Source organism: Lepidochelys kempii, chromosome 1, assembly GCF_965140285.1.
Source record: "Lepidochelys kempii isolate rLepKem1 chromosome 1, rLepKem1.hap1, whole genome shotgun sequence".
In the NCBI taxonomy this organism is placed as follows: Eukaryota; Metazoa; Chordata; order Testudines; family Cheloniidae; genus Lepidochelys; species Lepidochelys kempii.
In genome coordinates this window covers 137,022,304-137,045,278 of record NC_136380.1, presented here as the reverse complement: position 1 = coordinate 137,045,278, position 22,975 = coordinate 137,022,304, and the positions used below count along the sequence as shown (strand labels likewise).

Genomic DNA, 22,975 nt, shown 5'->3' with positions numbered 1-22,975 from the left:
GGATATTGGAAAAATGTTGGGGTAGGATGGAACACAGCCAGAGCAATGCTACCTTCTGACAATCCTTGGCTGGCAGGCGCCCCTTTGGGACCACTTGCAGTCTAATCTATGTACTAGAACTACCCGCAGAATCAAGGAGCCACAACCAACTCTTTGGTATCTCCTCCTCTCCCCTATCCAGCAAATGTGTAAAACCAGCAAGAGCACAGAATCAAGTCCAGTATTTCTCCATCCCCACAAAGGAGGATACAAACAAAAGAGGAAATATTCCAACAAGAACAGGGGTTGCTTGATGAGATCGCATTCTCAGGAAACATTTTGTCTAATTCTGCCCCTAACTCGATATTCAGAAGCCCACCGGCACACACTGGTTCAGAATCAAGTTAGTTCTTTGGTAACATGCTTTCAAACTCTTTACTTGGTACTGCAAATAAAATAAACTGTGCATATGTTTGGAAATCAACCACTTGGAAGTCTAAATTCATACATGAAAGATTTTCTTCTTCACAGTAGTCTTGAAAAATTATACATATTTTAAGGGAACAAGTGAAGTTGAACCAACTGTTGTAGTCACCAGATTTTTAAGTGCCTCTTTACGTTACCAACTGAACAGCAACAAAATCTGTGCAATTTTCAAAGTTTCCCCACATATGCTCCACTTAAGCAGAATACAGTGTTTTTAAATAAGACAAGATATGATACTGAGGGTACAGTAGAGCAGAATACAACATACTTTCAGGAATGGATCTTATTCTGTGCAAACACACAATGAGTATGTCTTCATTCCTGAGTTAGCTCAGATGATTGGCACTTGGGTAAGCTTACACCAGGAGTGAGCAGACACAGTGCAAAAATCTACCCAAATTACTGTATTCTCACCTGTCTCATTCTCCCCAGTGTATGGTAGTAGGACTTTTGGGGCATTTCCCATGATTATTTGTGCTTCAGTAAGCTGGCTCATTCTGTGATTCTTTCCCAGGGAATTGTGATAAGACTTGTCTGTACCTCTGGGCACATGGGAATAACTGTTGAGGACTTGTGAAGACTTTGGAGGACCATCAGATCTTGAGTTGTTTAAAGTCATTCCAGTCTCACTTGCATGACAATACATTTTTTCTCCCTCAAGCAAAAATGCTTTTCCATCTTTAAGCAGATGCCTCCAGTTGTAACACATGCTCACTGAATCAAAGGATTTACTGGAACATTGCAAATAACTATAGCACAAGATGGGTGAGGTAATAATTTTTATTGGACCAACTTCTGTTGGTGAGAGATACACACTTTTGAGCTTATACAGTTCTTCAGGTCTGGAAAATATGCTCAGAGTGTTACAGCTAAATACAAGGCAGAACAGTTTCTTTAGCATAAGTAATTAGCATATATTTCAAGGGACCATTCAAGACGAAGTGGCCAGTTAACATCCTTGCAGTCATAGGAACCTTTTACTTTCTTCCCAAGACGCACAAACAAGGAAACACAGGCAGACCCATCATATGTAGCCACAACACTTTTACTGAAAGACTATCAGGACTCATAGAAACCATCCTCAAATCACTCACCGCATAAAGGACCAGCTTCCTCCAGACACAACTGACTTCCTCCAGAAACTCTGTAACATTATCAAACTCCCTCAGAATGTCATCCTTGTCACCAGGGATGTACCTTCCCTATACACCAACAAGGATGGCATTGCTGCCAGCCTAAAATATCTATAAGACAATGGACAACACTCAGATATCCATCCAAACACATTGCCAAACTCATCCTCATCCATAACAACTTTATATTCAACAAAAAACATGTTGTCCAAACTATGGGAACAGCCAGGAGTACTAAGATGGCTCCCCAGTATGCCAACCTCTTCATAGGCCACCTCAAGGGAGAATTTCTGGACAAATGCACCAAAAAACCAATGAGATACCTGAGTTACATAGATGATATTTTCATCTGGACAGACGACTTAAACTCCTTCATAGATTTCCAACACAAATTCAATAACCACTGTCCATCCATCAAACTCTCTCTAGAACACTTCCACAGTAGCAACACCTTCCTAGACACCACAATCAGCTTCAATAACGGAACCCTACAGGCAACTATATACAAGAAATCAGGGATCACCACAACTACCATCATAGTTCCAGTAACCACCCCAAACACACCAAGACATCTGTTATCTACAGCCAGGCACTCAGATACCTCAGAATATACCCACAGGAGAAAGCCCAGTCTACACACCTTAACATACTTAAAACCACCTTCACCAAACAAGGACACTCCACCAGAGGAGTGGATCACATCATGGAGCAGCCATCCCAAATACCCCAAGAGAACCTGCTTCAATTCAGAAGTAAAACCCACTCCAACTGCACTCTCCTAGCTGTCACCTACCACCCCACATTGGAACTCATATGAGGTATCATTAAACAATTACAACCCATACTTGATTGGGACCACATCCTGAAAAAAATCTTTTCTGAACCCCCTCTTCTGGCCTTCAATCAACCCCCCAAACTCTCCAAGATCACTATCAGAACCAAGCTCTCCATAGACTAGAACACACAAACTCAAAATGGCACCAGACACTGCCATAGCAACAGATGAAAAATCTGTAGAAATATCTCCACTGCTATGAAGATCAATACCCCCACATTCAAGATCCATGGGTCCTACACTTGCCTATCACGACATGCATCCAGTGCACTAAATGCCCCAATTACAACTATGTGGATGAAACCAGAAAATCACTATGCTCTCCAATGAACTGATGCAGAGAAATGATAAAAGACAAAAATGCCATATTACCTGTGGGTGAACACTTTTCATACAGCAGCCACTCCACATCTGACTTCTCAATACTCATCTTGCACAACACTTTCAAAAGGAAAGACTGGGAACCATGGCCACTGGGAGTTGCAGGGGGCCGTGCCTGCGGATCATCTACATTAGCAAAATGTCTCGCGGGCCCAAATTCTGTGGCCTGCGTTGTGCAGGAGGTCAGACTAGATGATCATAATGGTCCCTTCTGACCTAAATATCTATGAATCTATGAATCAGATTACCTTGATGGGCCACATGTGGCCCTCGGGCTGCAGTTTGCCCACCACTGATCTAGAACCACTAACTCCCCCTCCTTTCTTCTCCCCTTCTTCTTCCCTATGACTGCAGAGGTGTTAACTGGCCATATCACCTAGAATGGTCCATTGAAATATGTGTTAATTACTTATGCTAAACGATCTGTTCCAACTTGTATTTAGCTGTGACACTGTCAAGGTTCCTCCCCCACTCTGAACTCTAGGGTACAGATGTGGGGACCTGCATGAAAAACCTCCTAAGCTTATCTTTACCAGCTTAGGTCAAAACTTCCCCAAGGTACAAAATATTCCACCCGTTGTCCTTGGATTGGCCGCTACCACCACCAAACTAATACTGGTTACTGGGGAAGAGTTGTTTGGATGCGTCTTTCCCCCCAAAATACTTCCCAAAACCTTGCACCCCACTTCCTGGACAAGGTTTGGTAAAAAGCCTCACCAATTTGCCTAGGTGACTACAGACCCAGACCCTTGGATCTTAAGAACAATGAACAATCCTCCCAACACTTGCACCCCCCCTTTCCTGGGAAATGTTGGATAAAAAGCCTCACCAATTTGCATAGGTGACCACAGACCCAAACCCTTGGATCTGAGAACAATGAAAAAGCATTCAGTTTTCTTACAAGAAGACTTTTAATAAAAATAGAAGTAAATAGAAATAAAGAAATCCCCCCTGTAAAATCAGGATGGTAGATATCTTACAGGGTAATTAGATTCAAAAACATAGAGAACCCCTCTAGGCAAAACCTTAAGTTACAAAAAAGATACACAGACAGAAATAGTTATTCTATTCAGCACAATTCTTTTCTCAGCCATTTAAAGAAATCATAATCTAACACATACCTAGCTAGATTACTTACTAAAAGTTCTAAGACTCCATTCCTGGTCTATCCCCGGTAAAGACCAGCATATAGACAGACACACAGACCCTTTGTTTCTCTCCCTCCTCCCAGCTTTTGAAAGTATCTTGTCTCCTCATTGGTCATTTTGGTCAGGTGCCAGCGAGGTTACCTTTAGCTTCTTAACCCTTTACAGGTGAGAGGAGCTTTCCCCTGGCCAGGAAGGATTTCAAAGGGATTTACCCTTCCCTTTATATTTATGACAGACACTCTGAGTACCTTTACCAGACCCGAAGAAGAGCTTTGTGTAAGAAGAAAAAAAAGCTTGTCTCTCTCATCAGCAGAAAGAAAAGGAGTACTTGTGGCACCTTAGAGACTAACAAATTTAAGGTGCCACAAATACTCCTTTTCTTTTTGCGAATACAGACTAACACAGCTGCTACTCTGAAACCTGTCATCAGCAGAAGTGGTCCAATAAAAGATATTACCTCACCCACCTTGTCTTTCTAATATCCTGGGACCAACACGGCTACTACACTCCATACAACTCTACCACAAACAGGCAGGACTAAAACTTCCTACTAACTCTTCCCAATCAAATACAACAACAACATAACATACATAACAACAACTTAACATTAAGATACAGCACCATCTATTGGTGGAGGTGCTGTCTACACTGATCATTACAGTTCCTCAGATTTGTAGAACTCTGCTTTTTTTAGTAAAAGTGCAAGGATGTGTATGTAGTGGACATCACAGCACTATATCGCACCATTAATGTCCACTGATATGCAAATCTTTTCAATTTCAACACAAGACTTAGGCCTTGTCTACGCAACAAAATTGCGCCAGTCTAGCTTAAATTAGGTTTTAAACTGCTTTAGTTAAATGGTGCGAACCCCTATACGAACATTCATTTTGATTTAAGAGTGGCTTATTTCGGTTTAGCTTAAACAGATTCCTAACTGATTTAAACTTAAACCAATAAAAACCTGTTCAAACCAAATGAAAAGTGTTTACACAGACTTTTGCACTAGTTTAACTACATCATCACACCTTTAGTTAAACTAGTGCAATTTTCTCATGCCGTAAGCATATTAAACTGGGTTTACAGAATCTCTAAAAAAATGTACACACACTTCTTGGCAAAATACCAATCAATAAGGAATGCATACTAAGCAGAGACTCCTTACTTTTGGTAGAGAAGCTCTGGATCCTGAACTCTGAGTAGTCATTGTCAAGACAGTAGTGATGCCCAAAGCGACTCTGGCTGGAGCAGCATCCATGTTGATCCAGAAAGAAACCCAGGACAAAATGACGATCAGCAGGCTAGGAATGTACATCTGGATTAAATAGTATCCCATCTGACGCTCCAAATGAAACTTGACTTCAATGCATGTAAACTTTCCTAGAACATGAAATTGCTTTTATAAATGTTTTTGCACATTTTGTCTTATTTTATGAGCATAAATTAGCTTCCTGACCTCAGGCATATATAGATTTCACAGCATGCTATCATAATGTCTTAGCTCTAAAAGCAGATGCCCCAGTATACAAACATTGTTCTGGTTTAACTTTTTGGTAACATTGTAGTTTGGTAGAGTTGACATCATGATGTTCACTTGAAACAGCGGCCATTTATTTTTGTGACTGAATGTTATTACTTTGTGTAATCACTTTACAAGAGGTCTAGTTCCCCCCAAAAAAACTTTTTAAACAAATGAGTCCCATTCTCCTTTGGTTGGGTGGGCCTCACCTCATCCAGAGGTTCTCTCTCTCCATCTAACCAGTAGACCAGTCATTTGCCTGCATCTAAGTATGCTGGACTTGCTTCATCCTTAATAAACAAAATTTTATTGGTACACTTATTGGGGCAGAAGAAGAAGCTGTTAAAAGTAGACACTCAGATGTGGGTAGGGGACTGGTTCTTTGGCTGAACAGATGGTGCTGGAGAGCATTATCTCACCAGGAACTGGTTGAATGGTCAAGTACAATACAGAGGGCATTAGTGTACCCTAGTTACTCAAGAATTCTGTTTCCCGAAGTCCTATGGATCTAAAAGGGCTGAATGCCAGGCAATGAGATGGAGGGCAGGAAAGTGGCAGGGAAGATTGCAGTTGAATAATATTGCTGTTCTTTCACAAATTAAAATTAAAACTATAATATTATGTGAACATTTAGCAGAGAAAAATTGTATAGTTTTCTGTGCTAGGTCCCAACTAAATAATTTGAATAGGTCGATAACTTCAAACTTCAGCCACTTCAATCAACTGGTAACAGGAATCACTTGACATCCACAGGTACTTCTGCTTACTTTTTATCGTTGTGAACAGCAACCGTTTCTCAGTATTATCAATAATTATAAGAACAATATGTGTGTCCAATTCTCCCCAGTGCTGGAAACCCCAAAATAAGGAAACTCCATGTGCCTCCTTTTACAGAGTTCTCTATGGAATGTTTCTCAGAGGGAAGGCAGTATTTGTCCCCTTCAGAGCAACCACACTTTTCAACTCTCCAAACTTGCGGTTCTGAGGGTATTTTCTGGCGACAAAAGCCATTCATATGTAAGGGGCCTTTCAGAATGCACACTGCTTCTCAGCATGCTCTGCCATGCTGGTCAAGGCTTTCTTTACTGACCACTGCCCCCAAATCTTTCCCCTGGGCTGGAACTGCTACACCATGGACACAAGGTATTATCCTATGCAGGGAATCCCCATGGGCTTGCTAGGAAGCTGCTGATCAGAGATTACTCATCCCTCCCCACTCCAGCCTGTCTTCTCCCATATTCCACAGAGCAGAATTTCAACCCTTTCCACAGCTCCTGGGGACAGTGAACCACTGCGTTTTCATCCCCTGACATTCTGAGCCATAGAAATTAGAAGCAATTTTTAAGCTGCACTGGGTTTTTTTTTTTAAAACCAAACAACTAAAAAAATTAAACAGTAGTTTCGTTTAATAAAAAAACAATGTAACATTAACTGACGGATTGGGGCCGAACTGCTCATGTCCTGTCATTTCACTGAATGAAAAAATATAATGGATGCAACCAGACTGGCTCTCCTGCTGACACAATGAAATACCTCTTTTAGATGGGAAGGATTTATATTTCAACCCAGCAGCTACCAAGAAAATCATTCATAAAAATCTCTGAACACTATCTGCATATCATAGACTCCAAATACCCAAACTTGTCTTTGGGTAAACTTCCCAGGGGCAGCGATTCTGCCACCAAGTGTGTCCAGAGGTGGTGGATAGTGGAACGTTTTTTAGATATGGACATATAGGTAGGGAAAACTGTTAAATAAGCAGACATTGACAATTTGATGTCAGTACTAACAGGGCGTGGTGGATGACACTGCTGCCCCTAGAAAATACCACAAAAGTCCAAAGATGGTACTGTGACATGGTGAGCTTAATCAAGTATGCCCACAAATAATAGATGAAAAATTCATGGCAGCAACAAAAAGACTTCTGTGACGCTGGCAGACCAAGTCATGTTAGGGTGTATTCAGGCCAACTCACTTGTGTATCAGCAGAGAGGAAAGCGATTGTTAAATGTATAATGACAGGTTTCAGAGTAGCAGCTGTGTTAGTCTGTATTCGCAAAAAGAAAAGGAGTACTTGTGGCACCTTAGAGACTAATGCTCAAATAAATTTATTAGTCTCTAAGGTGCCACAAGTACTCCTTTTCTTTTTGTTAAATGTATAAGTGTTTTAGGTGTTAAAACTTCCTAAAATGAATAGGATGTTAAATGTATTGTTTTTACTTATCTGTGTCCGGTCATAAGGTAATAGCAAGCATTTACATTGTAAATACCCTTGTAACTAAATAACTCATCATACATCAAAGAAGCCTTGTAGAATGCTAATGAAGGACTTTATCAGAAAAAAAGTGTTAATTCCAAATCAAATGGCCATTGTGCGTGATACCTGGGGGTCAGAGACTCAAAGTGCATTCCTCATTCACTCATCAGAAGAAAAGCCCACATGGGTAGAGAGAGTGTCAGCTTGTTTTCTGTGAGAAGAAGGTATAGGAAGTGATTCAAAGAAAGATTCTTCATCTCGGGACTGTTTGGACTCCTACAGGGAAGCGTACCAGATGCAAAGTGGAGATCCTCAGAAACAATCTAGGTACCCTGAAAAGATTTGTGGGAAACTGGCAGTTTTTTACATCATTGCCACCATTTGGAATTACAAACTGTGATTCACTTATATATATATATATATATATATATATATTACCTGCTTTAACCTCTCAATAACTCATTTTTTCCCTCAGCTAATAAACCTTTAGTTAGTTTACTATAGAATTGGCTGGCAGCGTTATCTTTGGTGCAAGATCCAGAGAACCACTGGAGCTGGGGTATGTGATTGGTACCTTGGGACTGGGAGCAACCTGATGTGGTGTGATTCTTGGTTTAAGTGACCATTATAGAATAGAATCATAGAATGTCAGGGTTGGAAGGGACCTCAGGAGGTCATCTAGTCCAACCCCCTGCTCAAAAGCAGGACCCATCCCCAATTAAATCATCCCAGCCAAGGCTTTGGCAAGCCTGACCTTAAAAACTTCTAAGGAAGGAGATTCCACCACCTCCCTAGGCAACGCATTCCAGTGTTTCACCACCCTCCTAGTGAAAAAGTTTTTCCTAATATCCAACCTAAACCTCCCCCACTGCAACTTGAGACCATTACTCCTTGTCCTGTCCTCTTCCACCACTGAGAATAGTCTAGAACCATCCTCTCTGGAACTACCTCTCAGGTAGTTGAAAGCAGCTATCAAATCCCCCCTCATTCTTCTCTTCTGCAGACTAAACAATCCCAGTTCCCTCAGCCTCTCCTCATAAGTCACGTGTTCCAGACCCCTAATCATTTTTATTGCCCTTCGCTGGACTCTTTCCAATTTATCCATATCCTTCTTGTAGTGTGGGGCCCAAAACTGGACACAGTACTCCAGATGAGGCCTCACCAATGTCGAATAGAGGGGGACGATCATGTCCCTCGATCTGCTCGCTATGCCCCTACTTATACATCCCAAAATGCCATTGGCCTTCTTGGCAACAAGGGCACACTGCTGACACATATCCAGCTTCTCGTCCACTGTCACCCCTAGGTCCTTTTCCGCAGAACTGCTGCCTAGCCATTCGGTCCCTAGTCTGTAGGTGTGCATTGGGTTCTTCCGTCCTAAGTGCAGGACCCTGCACTTATCCTTATTGAACCTCATCAGATTTCTTTTGGCCCAATCCTCCAATTTGTCTAGGTCCCTCTGTATCCTATCCCTGCCCTCCAGCGTATCTACCACTCCTCCCAGTTTAGTATCATCCGCAAATTTGCTGAGAGTGCAATCCACACCATCCTCCAGGTCATTTATGAAGATATTGAACAAAACCGGCCCCAGGACCAACCCCTGGGGCACTCCACTTGACACCGGCTGCCAACTAGACATGGAGCCATTGATCACGACCCGTTGAGCCCGACAATCTAGCCAACTTGCTACCCACCTTATAGTGCATTCATCCAGCCCGTACTTCTTTAACTTGCTGACAAGAATACTGTGGGAGACCGTGTCAAAAGCTTTGCTAAAGTCAAGATACAATACATCCACTGCTTTCCCTTCATCCACAGAACCAGTAATCTCATCATAGAAGGTGATTAGATTAGTCAGGCATGACCTTCCTTTGGTGAATCCATGCTGACTGTTCCTGATCACTTTCCTCTCATGTAAGTGCTTCAGGATTGATTCCTCTCATGTAAGTGCTTCAGGATTGATATCACAAAGTCCAGTTTGTCTGGATGGCAAGATAGACTGGAAAGTCTGCGGGGACTGTCTGTGACTCCATGGTAAGACTGGAATAGTGATCCAGAAGTTCAAATTTGGTACTGGCTTGATGAAATCTAATTACAGGACACACCACCAGTGTGGGGTGTCTGCCCTGTTTTCTGACAGTCTGCACTCACTGTTGTGAGCCATTCCAGACAACGTGACAACTTCAGAATGGAAAAGTACTAGGTTATGATAGAATTCTGGCTGAATTGTTAAAAAGCACAGAAGATGGAGGCTTGAAAGCCCTGCCAGAGGTAATAAAGAATATATTTGAGAGAAGAGATTTGTCAAAAGTTTTTACAATTTCACTGTGTATCGAAATCCCCCAAAAGAAAAACACTATGGATTGTAAAGACTACAGAACAACCAGCCTAATAGTGCATGCCTCTAAGATTCTTTTGCGAGTTGTTCAAGACCAAATACATGGAGAGATAGATAAGGAAATAAGTGAACAACAATATAGTTTCAAACTTGAAAGGGCATGATAAATGTCATTATGACTTAAAGCTCATATTAGAAATATCAAATGAAACAGGGAAAAAAATACACTTGTGTTTTATTGATTTCCAAACAGCATTTGACAAAATCTACTACTATCAATTTATCAACATATTAAGATCTGTTGGGATTGATTGGTATGGACTCCAAATAATAAAACAATTTTACTGGAATCAGAAGGTGGTTATAATGGGAGATGAAAACGAAAATCTAATGGAGATCCAGAGAGGAGTGAAGCAAGGTTATATAATGTTACTGACTTCATTCAACATTTATAGTGAGTGTTTGATTAAATTAATTGAAGAAACAGAAGAAGGTATTAAGATGAATGAAAATGGGTGAATAACATTCACTGTGAAGATGGCACAGTGTTGCTGGCTGATTCAGAAGGTCCAATGAAGTTAGTGGAGATTATTTATAAATATGTCAAAGAATATGGGCTAGAGTTGAATGTAGACAAGACAAAATCTGTGGTGGGACACAAGATTCCAGTGAACAACACAGCCATACAGATAGTAAAAAATGATTGGTACATCAGAAGCATCATTACAGAAGTTGGAAGATAAGATACTGAAGTCAGCACCAGAACAGCAAGAGCAAAGGGGACATTATGGAAGAACACACATCTGAAGAGAAGGGACATAAATCTGAAGATTAATTCTGACTCTTAAAACTTATATTTGGTCTATGTTAAATTATGGCTGTGAAACATGGACATTCAAACAATTGATAATGAAGAAACTGCAATCCTTCAAATTATGGTATTATAGAAGAATTATTAAATCATCATGGCAAGACCACATAACCAAGGAAAAAGTATTGGAGATTATCAGAATTTAGCAAACACTAGTCAGTGATTTTATGGGAAAAAAATTGATTTTCAGGGCACTTTTTAAGAGGTTCAGAGGGTGACGCATATTTATAGGCACTGGAATTGAAAGTTAATGGCAGGAGAACATGAAGAAGAAAAACATTATCTGGAATGGACAATGTGATATGCTGAGTGGATCAAAAGAACTATTAATCCACAAATAGATTAGCAGAGAATCATACAGAATAGGCTACCACGGTTGCAAACCTCTAGTAATAGAAGAAGGAACATAAGAAGAAGGAATAACCAAATCCAAACTCCAACAGAGCAATTCCTGCTCCGGACACAAGGTATGAAGCACAGGCATTTAACATTTTTAAAGGGAAAGTACTGACAAAATATTACATTTTCCAACATTTTTACTGTTCTCGGCCTTCCTGCTTTGCCTAAACCCCTGCTTTCAAACACCACACCTAATAAATGAGATCTGTTACAAAACTGCTTGTGGATACTAGTAGAAGTAATAACTAATGGAAAAATTAGAAGAACACTCACCGGTGTTGTAGTGTTTTGTGCAATAACCAAGTTCCTTGTCTTCTTTCAAAATAAATTGTGGCAGGGTTAAGCCTTCGGCAACTTGCACTGGACCATCACTTAGCCACTCAAATATCAGATCATTCATAGTGTACCCAACTAGAGTAAACAAATCGCAGTTCATTAGATAATCAGATGGAAACAAATTATGATTCAGGAAATATCGTCACTTTTGAATGGTCAGACTTCAATACAAGCATTTCCAGTTGATCCAGGAGCTGAACTACATTGACTACAGTTATCATCAAAACTTTGAAATAGCATCAAATATGTAATTGTACTAGAGGCAAAATATTAACTAAAACCTCAAAAGTGCGGCATATCTGCTTTGGTTTATTTCTAATAAAAAGTCAATGTTAATAGCCCGTCAAGGATATTAATGTTCACAGCACAAATTATATTTCACTGTAGCAATGTATCAGTTTCTGTACTTTGTTTTATTTTCGTCACTCTGGTTACAGAATTCTTGCACTCTGCCAACATGAGTATTTCTAGATTACAATATTTTGGATGTTATAAATAACAAAATTGAACGACTTCTATAATTCTTTGAAACTCAGCATAGAGAAATACACAGCAGAAAGAGAAAAGCGGAGAACAGAGTGGACAATGCAGAGAAAAAAAAAGTGAAAATGCAAAAGGACAGTCACTTAAAACACTCCCAGCTCCTGTTTCACTCTAGTGATACAGCAGCCCCGTGTCTCACTATGCAGATTACAGATTGCAGAGACTTTCTGGAGTGATGATCACCGCTGTAAGGCACAATAGTGAAGCTGTGAAATTTGATTTTAAAAAACACAGTTCTTCACTAGGTAAGTCAGCTCGTTACTCACAGCTTTCTAGTTGCATTGTACAAGTCTGCACATCCATCGGAAAATTCTTCAAGTCCATTGGACAGGATAAGGTTAATGTTAGCCTAAATATGGGCAAGAAAGGAAACTACTGTTAGAAATCTTTGCAAGTTATATCCTAAGCACAACATTTATAGTCCATCAATGTTTAAAGTGATGCAGTCAAGCTTTAGAGACCCAGAGGTTTAGTCTTTCGCCCCATCCTCTTCGCGATTTGGGATGAGTCCTGCACTCGTGTTAGAATTCTAGCTTCTAAGACAGAGTGCCCATAAGCAAGCAGGATGCTCATTGATTGCAGTGGCTTAGGAGCCCAGAGCAGCAGGGGCTGCAGAAAGACAGCGGGATATGCCAATGTGTTTTTGTGCAATCTGTATGTTTTATGTATACCAATGAAACCAAACAATGCAGCATCTTGAGTTAGAGGTCATCCCCTCTAGGATCTGAACTCTTGTAGCTTCTGTTCTAGGGAGTGGGGGAGCAAATGGTGAAAACACAATCACAGGGATATTTTAAAACAGAAAGTGTAATGCATATAAAGTGAATGCTGAGCCCATCATCCTTGCCACAGACCTTTGAAAAACAAAAAGGTAGTAAAGGCTAAATCTGCAACATTAGACATTGAATGCAAAAGTTAAAAGACAAGCATAGACAGGGAAAGTAAGCTTAAAGGAACTTTGTCAACTCTGATTTTTTTTTTTTACTTACTACTGCTTAACTACTGTAACACTTAAGAATACTCTAATTGAGAGACTTTTTAAATTTTCTCAAAATTTTTAGTTTACTTTTTGCATTTGACAGGACTTTGTTTACAATCAGTTTCACGAGTTTCCCCTGTACAGTCAGTCGGTTTCCTCTGTGCAGGGAGAGAAAAACATTTGTACCAAAATAAGAAAATGTGATGATAAAATCATAAAAATGAGCAGGAGGACTCATATACAGGTGTAGTAACCAAAATGACTTATATCATATTAAAAAAAAACCTGATTAGATTTAAAGATACCATGCCTTCAAGCTATGTTGCCATCATTCTTACCACCAAAATGAATATTATTGTTATGGATGTCTGATCATTTTAAGCTGTAGTTATCTCTGAGATATTATTTAAGATTTATATTGCAGCAGAATCCAGAGGCTCCAATCAGATTCAGGCCGCCTCCATTGGCCTAGGTTCTGTACAAAAATATAGAAAGAGTCTGTTACACCTGTATACCTGGTCCACTACTGGAGTTCCCAGCCTCTCAGGTCTCCTACCATCATCTGTCTATGGGAAGGGACCCTCATCCCATTCCCTTCTGACTGGGTGTTTTAAGGCTGCACAGCTCCCTGCCTTAAACTATGCTATCTCCTGCAAGCCAGTCTGCAAGCCAGTGCCTTTGTTTTGCCTTCTCTCACAGGGCTATGAGCAGTGTATTGCCAGCAGTTACCAGTAACTCCACAGCTCTTTCTACGCAAGCGCATCTATTCTTAAGGTAAAAGCATTACACAGAAAACGTATAAAAACAATGAAAATCCCTATGCACATGCTAACAGATAACCAGAGGTCCCCAGTCTTACAGGGCCCTAGTAAGACCTTCCGCGAGGTCTGGAAGAAGGTCCTGTCCTTTTGCTGGATCAGAAAAAAGGTCCTGAGTCAGTTTAAACCTAGCCTTTATATCAAAAGCCCTTTCACTGTCTCTTGGTCTCTGGAAAACTCAGTTTGAACACGTATATGGAAGCCTCCCCAGAGGGTGGTATCTCTCTAGACATGTTTACAAACTAAGTGATTCACCTTAATCACCCTGGACTGTTTTGGTTCCTAGAAGAACTGGGGTTCATAGAGACAGTCCTTATCCCATGGAACTCACAAACTTATCTACTCACTTCAACTACCAAATAAAGAGTGGCATCTGACCATCCCTGTTGGTGGGCCTTGTGAATAGGTGGATTTGAATAGGTGGATTTTAAGTGATTTGAAGATGGACAGGGCTTGGCATTAAAAATATATATATATATACTGGCATTAAAAAATATTGGCATTTCAAAAACTATATTATTTGAGGTAAATAAGAAGAAAACAAGAAAACAAACCCAAAAAAATCCACAAAAGTATCTGCAGTAAATCTACTGTACTATAACATGCCATCAGTAGATTGGTTAGCTATCACACCTACAGTTGGGTAAAATTTAAAACAAATGCATGTTGAATATCTTTGTGCCCCTTTTATGCGTGCTTTTCAGAAGTATTTTTATGAATGAGCGTTTACTTGTGAGAATGCTCACAAAAATAAAATGTTAAGCTTGTATGTTTGAATATTTCCTGAAAATGTATTTTGAATTGTATCACTACTGATTTTATACAAAAATTAATTTTATACCTGAATATACAACTTGAAATTTGTACCATTGTTGATTAGTTACAGAAGTCCTCCAATCATAGAACAGACCCAGTACAGCATAATTTAAATAACATGGCATGAATTTTTAATGTTCATGAATGGTTCATTGCAAACAATCTGCAGACCAAGAATTATTCACTGAAGAAATTAGTGATTAATTTCAAACAGAAATTCAAGAATTTCAGAAAAAAATTCCTAGGAGAATTCTGATAGCAAAGAGGCAAAATTCATGAAATACATTTTTCATTACAAATTAGTCTCCTAGTTCTAATCAATCCAATACCTTGCTTAGGGCCTATACCAACGTTCACTGAAGTCACTGAAGACTTTCAATTGACTTAAATGAGATCAGGCCTGTAGATCAGTATTTAAACATTATGGTGATGGGTGCTACAGAAAATCAATGGAAGATATTTCTCCCAAATGAAGAGTCAAATAGGATGTGCATGAAAAATATCAGAAGGAACTAATTCAACCCATGTCTCTTGAAAAAGATGAGGCTGGTCATCAAGAAAACTTCGTTTGTAGAAATATAGTTGTAATGGTACAGTGTTTTGTTCGCTAAAATAGTTGTCTATTACCCACAAACTTCCTTGGATTCCCAGGGTATGTCTACATTGCAATTAAAATCCTACGGCTAGTCCATACCTGCCGAATCGGTCTCAAAGGGCTCAGGCTAAGGGGCTGTTTAATTGCAGTGTAGACATTTGGGCTTGGGCTAGAGTCCAAGCTCTGGGACTCTCCCACATCACAGAGTCCCAGAGCTTGGGCTCCAGCCTGAGCCTGAATGTCTACACGGCAATTAAATAGCCCCTTATTCTGAGCCCTGCAAACCTGAGTCAGGCACATTAATATGAAAAATCCAATAACAGCAAAATATTTAAAACTAGTCAGAGTATTTCAATGGATCATCTTCCAATCTCCCTATCTAATCTTGCAGTTTTGTACCCTAATGCAGTAGTTGATCTCCTAAAGTTAATACATATGAATGAATGAATGAATGAATGAATGAATGAATGAATGAATCCTTTTTGTGCAGCACAGGGATTTAAACTTTAGGAGATCAAATACTAGAGTAATATATATATATTACTTCCTCTGATTTTCCGACAGTACTAGACAAATACTTCAAGCTACATATGGCGTATAACTGATATACATATGGAGCATACCTGATAAATGGTGAGCTATGCAAAACTAAAATCAAGAACTATTAGTGCATGGATTCAAACTTTTAAGGAATTATATGTACAGTACATAATTCAAATAAAAACCTTTCTTACTCTGTTGGCAGTATAATAGAATATCTAACTTTAATTAGGATTTAACAGATTGCTAATCTATAGCAAACATTAAACTACTGACTACACTACTTCATATTTTTAAAGAGCTAACTTTTGATTAGCCTGATGTGCTATGACTCAGAGCCAAAATCCCATTTGATCTAAAAGACAAATCTCATACAGGCATGGAATATTGATCCTGCAAGAAAAAGGACCCCTAGAACTCACAATATGATATCATATATGACTTTGAGAAAAAGGGATAATGGCATTTTCATTTTTTACCCTGAAAATGGAGTGGTTTGCAAATAGATTTGGGGATTGGCTGGGTGCAGGGGAGAGAGCTCAGAGCTGGGAGTGGGGCAATGTGTGGGTGGGGAAGAGTGCAGGGCTGAGTGTGGAGCAGCAGGAAGGGAGCATGTGTGGAGCTGGTTGCATGGGGCTGGATGTAGGGGGAGAATGTGGGGGAGAGAGCTTACTGCTGGGTGCAGGGCAGAGTGCAACCTTTAAGTTGAAATGTTTCCAATTAATAGTAAGCTGTTAAAGATAAGGGTGCAGTAAAACCCAATGTTGTTTTCAGGTTCAAGCCTTTAGGTCAGTTACAGAAACTTTGTTTAGCAGAGGCCCACTAGGCAACACTTTGAATGATTCAACCAAGCCTTATTAAAAAGAAAAATGATCATTTAAGTAAACAGACATGCAATTACCACTTACACAAACGCTACTATTAGACTCACACTCCAAGATGAAATGGTGTATCAATGGGTGATCAGTCCACTGACACCAGAGTGAAGTACAACCTTATAATCCTGGAACCTAACAGTATCCTTTTGATGTTAATCGCAATTTAACAAAACTACTCCTTTTATACTCAATGTTAATTAGCATTATAATAAAACTTGCCTTTACTATAATTATATTTCTGCCACCTTCTTACTAGCTCTTTACATTACACATTTTTAATTAACATCTGCACCAATGTCTATCAATATAGATAGCATTTTAATACAACCCCCACGATTTTTAAAAATACTCATTAAACCTTGTTCAAACCGGTTATAACCAACCAGCTATAACAGTAACATAAGCCTGGTTCATGTCCTTGCTAGCTCTTACTTTGCCATAACACTGTCTCTAACTTATCTCTAACTTTCTCATACTAGCAACTTCCATTGCCCGTACTCCTCTACACTTAGGCTAACTTAGGCCCTAAACCTAACTTCTACTTATTTCTTAACCCAAACCAACCTATAGGCTACAAGAGGAGGAAGAGCTCTGGGCTAAGAAAATTCTGGTTGCTTCCCATCTGGAGCAATGAGCTAAGACCACATTGTCAAACAATCCAACACACCCAACAGCAGCTGCCTCACCTACAGCTGGCAACAGGCAGCATCACTCCTCAGAAAGAACACTTTGTGTCATTTCTCATTGCCCCAGGCTCTCTCAGACTCCCACCTGCAACCTACCAGTGGGAAAGGGAACAATACTATTACCTTACTAATATGTGATAAAATACTAGCACAGAGTTAGCACAAAGACAGTGATGGGTAATATGATATAAGGACCCAGATATACAAGCAGATATGTACAGCAATGTGGCCAACTCCCACGATTTTATCACAAGTCTCGCAATTTTGGATGTTTTTTCTCAAAGCCCTGTCGAGGTTCCTTCCCCACTCTGAACTCTAGGGTACAGATGTGGAGACCTGCATGAAAGACCCCCTAAGCTTATTCTTACCAGTTTAGGTTAAAAACTTCCCCAAGGTACAAACTTTGCCTTGTCCTTGAACCGTATGCTGCCACTACCAAGCGTGTTACACAAAGAACAGGGAAAGACGTCTTCCCCCAAAATATCCCCCCAAGCCCTACATCCCCTTTCCTGGGGAAGGCTTCATAAGAATCCTCACCAATTTGTACAGGTGAGCACAGACCCAAACCCTTGGATCTTAAGAACAATGAAAAATCAATCAAGTTCTTAAAAGAAGAATTTTAATTAAAGAAAAGGTAAAAGAAGCACCTCTGTAAAATCAGGATGGTAAATACCTTACAGGGTAATCAGATTCAAAACGTAGAGAATCCCTCTAGGCGAAACCTTAAGTTACAAAAAGACACAAAAACAGGAATATACATTCCCTCCAGCACAGCTTATTTTACCAGCCATTAAACAAAAGGAAATCTAATGCATTTCTAGCTTTATTACTTACTAACTAACAATTGTAAGGCTGCATTCCTGATCTGTTCCTGGCAAAAGCATCACACAGACAGACAGACCCTTTGTTCCCCCCCCTCCAGCTTTGAAAGTAACTTGTCTCCTCATTGGTCATTTTGGGTCAGGTGCCAGCCAGGTTAGCTGAGCTTCTTAACCCTTTACAGATAACAGGATGTTGCCTCTGGCCAGGAGGGATTTTATAGCACTGTATACAGACAGGTGGTTACCCTTCCCTTTATATTTATGACAAACCCCCAGTCCTGGAAGTAGGTGATTAAGTGAAAGCTGCAGCTTTTTTTTTTTTAAGAGTAAGTTTCTAGCCCTCAAGATTGCTGAGAAAAGCTTGAAAGTGTGATCCAAGTAAACCCAAACGATTCAGAGACCAGGCCAAGAAAAACAAACAAGTTCATTATGTTTTAAAAATCTCTTCATTTTTAAGCCCATCCCATGATTTGGGGCCTGACTCATGATCGTTGAATCCTTGGGGATGGCAATACTGGTATTTGTATAATTTACTGGCAGTTCCCCCTTGCTTTCTAAAATGGAGCAGCCAACCTGCATGTTTTCTCATGTTTTCCAGAATTGCTGGATCCAGTTGTCACAGTACAAGGCAACTGCACCTGTATTTCCCCTCAGTGGTCCAGCCAGGGCACCCACCCTCAGGCTTCCAGATCTCCAGTTGCTGCCTCTCTTGGGTGGAGACCCACATCTCACTCCTTTCTGAGCAGAGTATGTCCAGACTCCACAGTTCCCTGCCTTCATTGTGTATTTCCCAGCACAGTCTGCCAAAACAGACCAGCGTGCTTTCTTTTCAGAGACTGATAACAAGGGGATTGCTGCAGATATAAGTTATCACACAGCACTTCCTGTGTAAGCCTACTTTATTCTCAAGGTAAAAGCACTACAGAGAAAACATATGAAAAACAATAAAAACCTATACACATGCTAATAAATTTACTAGGAACCCCAGCATGGATTCTGACAGGCCCAGTCCTTCCAACCTTACCCTAAGGATTGGGGCCCTCCATGAGCAGGGTCCTGTCTGTTTGCTGGATCAGGAAGAAGGCCCCGAGTCCATCTAAAACCAGGTTATTTTCCCAAAAGTCTTTTCTTTGTCTGTTGGTCTCTGGGGAATCCAGTTTGAAATAATATGTACATATCTATCCAAGTGGGATGGCTTCACAGGCTGATAACAAGGAAGTTTAGTAGCAACCCCACTTCTTACTAGAGAAGGTATATACAATGCCACAGCAACACATACACAATTGCATTTTCAATACAATATACCCCAAAGGTATTAATGCTAATTCAATCAAGGTTTTCTTAATTCCATAAGGTTTGTTCAGGATATGGTCAGTCTTTCACACCAGTAACTCTTTGATCCCTTTCATGTGCAACTTCGTTTCTGAGATGTGGAGACGGAACAAAAACTGAGGCTTATGGAAAATATAGAGCATCCTCTATTGTGACAAAACACAAAATACAGACTGAAGCTTCCTATACTTCAGTTTCTTAGAATGTTCTGTCTACGCTTTCTTAGTGGTTCACAGGACTTCATTTTGGTTCACATATTGCTTAACAACCCAGTGACTGGACTAGAATGGTGTGGCAGGTTTTTCATTAATAGTGAAAAATTGCTTTGTATCTCATTTTTTATTGTAATGCAGTTACTGTCTGTTGATACGCCATGCCAATGAATATAATGAGTTTCCAATTATCTCTCAGTCAATGCCATGAAATTAAGTTTGAGTATGATTTCATTTAATAGTTAAAATAATGTAACCCACCTGTTTCTTCTCCAAGAAGAATAAATTGCCATCTCTGATTTTTCTTGTGTTGTTTCTGGAACTGGATATTTACTCTACACCACTGTTTATTTGGTCTGGTTTTGTTTTCCTTCTGGCACCATGATCCTCTGTCCTAAGCAACATGTTTAAATACAACTGGCAGAAGGCAGTTACTCCTGAAAGCATGCATGATACAGGGACAGGATTTTTTGCATCACTCATTTAGAATCAGCCTCACGGCTACACCCTTTTACATTTCATCTTGCTACTTCTGTATTTACAGGGAGATCATTACCTGTGGTAGATGTCGCCATGGGTCACTGACAATTCAGTACAGACTTAACGATTGCCTATTAGAAACTCATGTACAGAGATGTGTATCTTGGCCTGCAACCAGTCAGCAGTATCCCATTAGCACATATTTACATAACTAGTCACCTGCCAATAATTTTTAACCTTATAATCAAGAACAACTCTATATGTACAAATTATTCACAGGATATGCCAAAAAATCAATTTTTATTAAAATGACACTATTTTTGATTGAAACAATGTGGGGTGTGTGTGTGTGTAAAGGGGTATAAATTTGGGCTTTGCCAGGTAGCTACCAGTGTCAGGATCCTTAATTCACTTTAACTGTCTTATGATCAGAGAACAGCAACCAGCTGGTGTCGTTAAAAAGCTACTTTTTCTTCAAGCAAAATTGTCTATGGGGTTTTGACAATAGCTGTGCTGCTTGCATAACAAACACTCATACTAGTCTTTAACATAATCAAACCAAGTACTCAGGACCAATGGAAAGTTAGGAATATGACAAATGCAGTCAGATCCTCCATATAGATCTGGACACTGTAGAACGGGGGAGTGAGAATAATGAAGTCCATAGAGGGTGATGAAAGGGACCATCAACAAGCAAAAGAAAAGCGGAGAATTGTTTCAAGGGTTGAGGCAAATATCAGGAAAGAATCTGAGGTGGCTTAATAAAAGGAATCAAAAAGGGAAGAAGAAGAGAGCAAGGATGGGTGGGAAAAGTATTTGTGGACATCAGATTGTAGCAGAAGGACACCAGTTTCTGTCATTATGAAAATGGCTGACATCTCAGTTTTAAGTACAGTAAAACCTGCCAAGAGTGATCACTTACAGGAGTTAGCAAAAGTGGTCACTTGTAAGAGGTGGTCTCTCTTCAAAGGTTTGCACACCAGAGACCGATGGCATTCCAGGGCTTCTGCAAGTAGTTGCTCATGACAGGTGGTCTCTATCTTCAGAGGGGGTCTCTATGGCAGGTTTCACTAATTTGAAACCAGTGTTAATTTTTGTAATCAGGTTCATGTGAAGATGAATCTGGCAAATATTTATCAAAATGATAAAAAGCATTTTAAGTGTGCCCACTGTATGAAGGTGCTCTACTTCCATGAGCATTTCTGCACTTTGTTATTCTCAGAATGTGCTTTCATTAATTCCGGAAGTTACTTTAAGCCCATATGGAGAGCTTTATGTTTTTAAAAAGTCATTGCATAGAACACTGAATTTTCATACAATTTTGTCTAAGGATAATGGAATTATTTTTCTTGTGCCAGATAAAAAGCACCTGAAATTTCCCCAGAGGAAACAGGAGCCTATGCTAGCAAAGTTTGGCTTCCAAGGGAAAATGCCACCTGGACAATATTACCATGGTAGGATTTGGTATAACCAATGAGATCAGAGAGGAGTGTTCACAACAGTCACTGATTCTTATATAGCAAACAGTGGTGTTAGTCATAATAATGGCCTCTCTACTCCCACTCTCTGTTAATCTCCCATGACAAGACAATGCTGCTAGTGAAGTCAAAATCCTCTTAAATCCTAACATTGGATTATAAAATAAATTGAAGTAACCAAATGTAAGCACAGAGATTCATACCTCATTTTAGATCTATGGAACATTCTCTACAGCACACTAGACTATTTACATAGTATGTTCAGTTGGGCTGGACATTATAATTTAAGTACCACATGCCAAATCCTCAATTGGTAAACTGCCATAGCTCCATTAAAGTAAATGGAGCTGCACCATTTTACACCAACTAAGAATCTGACCCCAAGAGAATCTTGGAATGCGTATACCTAAACCAGCTGACTGTTTGTACTGCGCTACCAGCTTCTATAGCTGCCAAACTAAAGAGCTCTCAGAGGTTATTTCAATCCAGTGCTGAAGTAATGCCCAGTGACTGTTACACATGACCACCATTCACACACACCCTATAGGGAACAGAAGGAACTATGCTGCCGTGCAGCCTCTGACTTTGTTCAGAACCACCCGTGCCCTAGTTCCCTTCTAGTCCCTTGAACCTCCTTCCTGCGCCCAGAACCGTTGGCACAGTAGATGACACCAGTCCCACTGCAGAAGGACCCTCTGCAGCTGCAGACAAAAGGTCTGGGTTTTCTTCTAATAGGGTCTATTGAAAAAATAAAATTTAAAGTAAAATTCACCACCAGAGTAATGGATTTTATAATCTGGCTGATATTGCCTTCTCTCCCCTGGGGACAAATGTTGAGTCAGTTTTTTAGCCTTTGTATTTCCTTCATATAGGACAAAGGATACAGGTACAGAGGAGATTATTAAATGATTGCAGCTTCATTCATTGTGGCCACTGCATTTCCACTAGCACTGACTTGCCCACGTTGCAGTAGGAAATCTAAAATACTACAGTGCTAGAGACTGCTTTTGGCACTAAGTATCCTGTACGTTGTAATCTTTATTATTCATAATTATGCTTGGAAGGATTATATTTTTATGGGTAAATGTTGATAAATGTTGATTTCACTGTACACA

At 39.9% G+C, this 22,975-nt stretch overlaps 1 protein-coding gene across 4 annotated transcripts in view; it reads right to left on the bottom strand.

Moving 5' to 3' along the window:
• Positions 1 to 22,975, bottom strand: part of GLRA2 (glycine receptor alpha 2) — a 164,095-nt gene that overhangs the window by 90,851 nt on the left and 50,269 nt on the right. For all 4 annotated transcript variants that reach the window (XM_073355350.2, XM_073355359.2, XM_073355379.1 and 1 more), the window contains 3 exons: positions 12,492 to 12,574; positions 11,620 to 11,757; positions 5,128 to 5,342 (listed from right to left, as the gene is read on the bottom strand). In XM_073355350.2, coding sequence (XP_073211451.1) covers positions 5,128 to 5,342; positions 11,620 to 11,757; positions 12,492 to 12,574 — 436 coding nt within the window. The remainder of the gene's footprint in view (positions 1 to 5,127; positions 5,343 to 11,619; positions 11,758 to 12,491; positions 12,575 to 22,975) is intronic.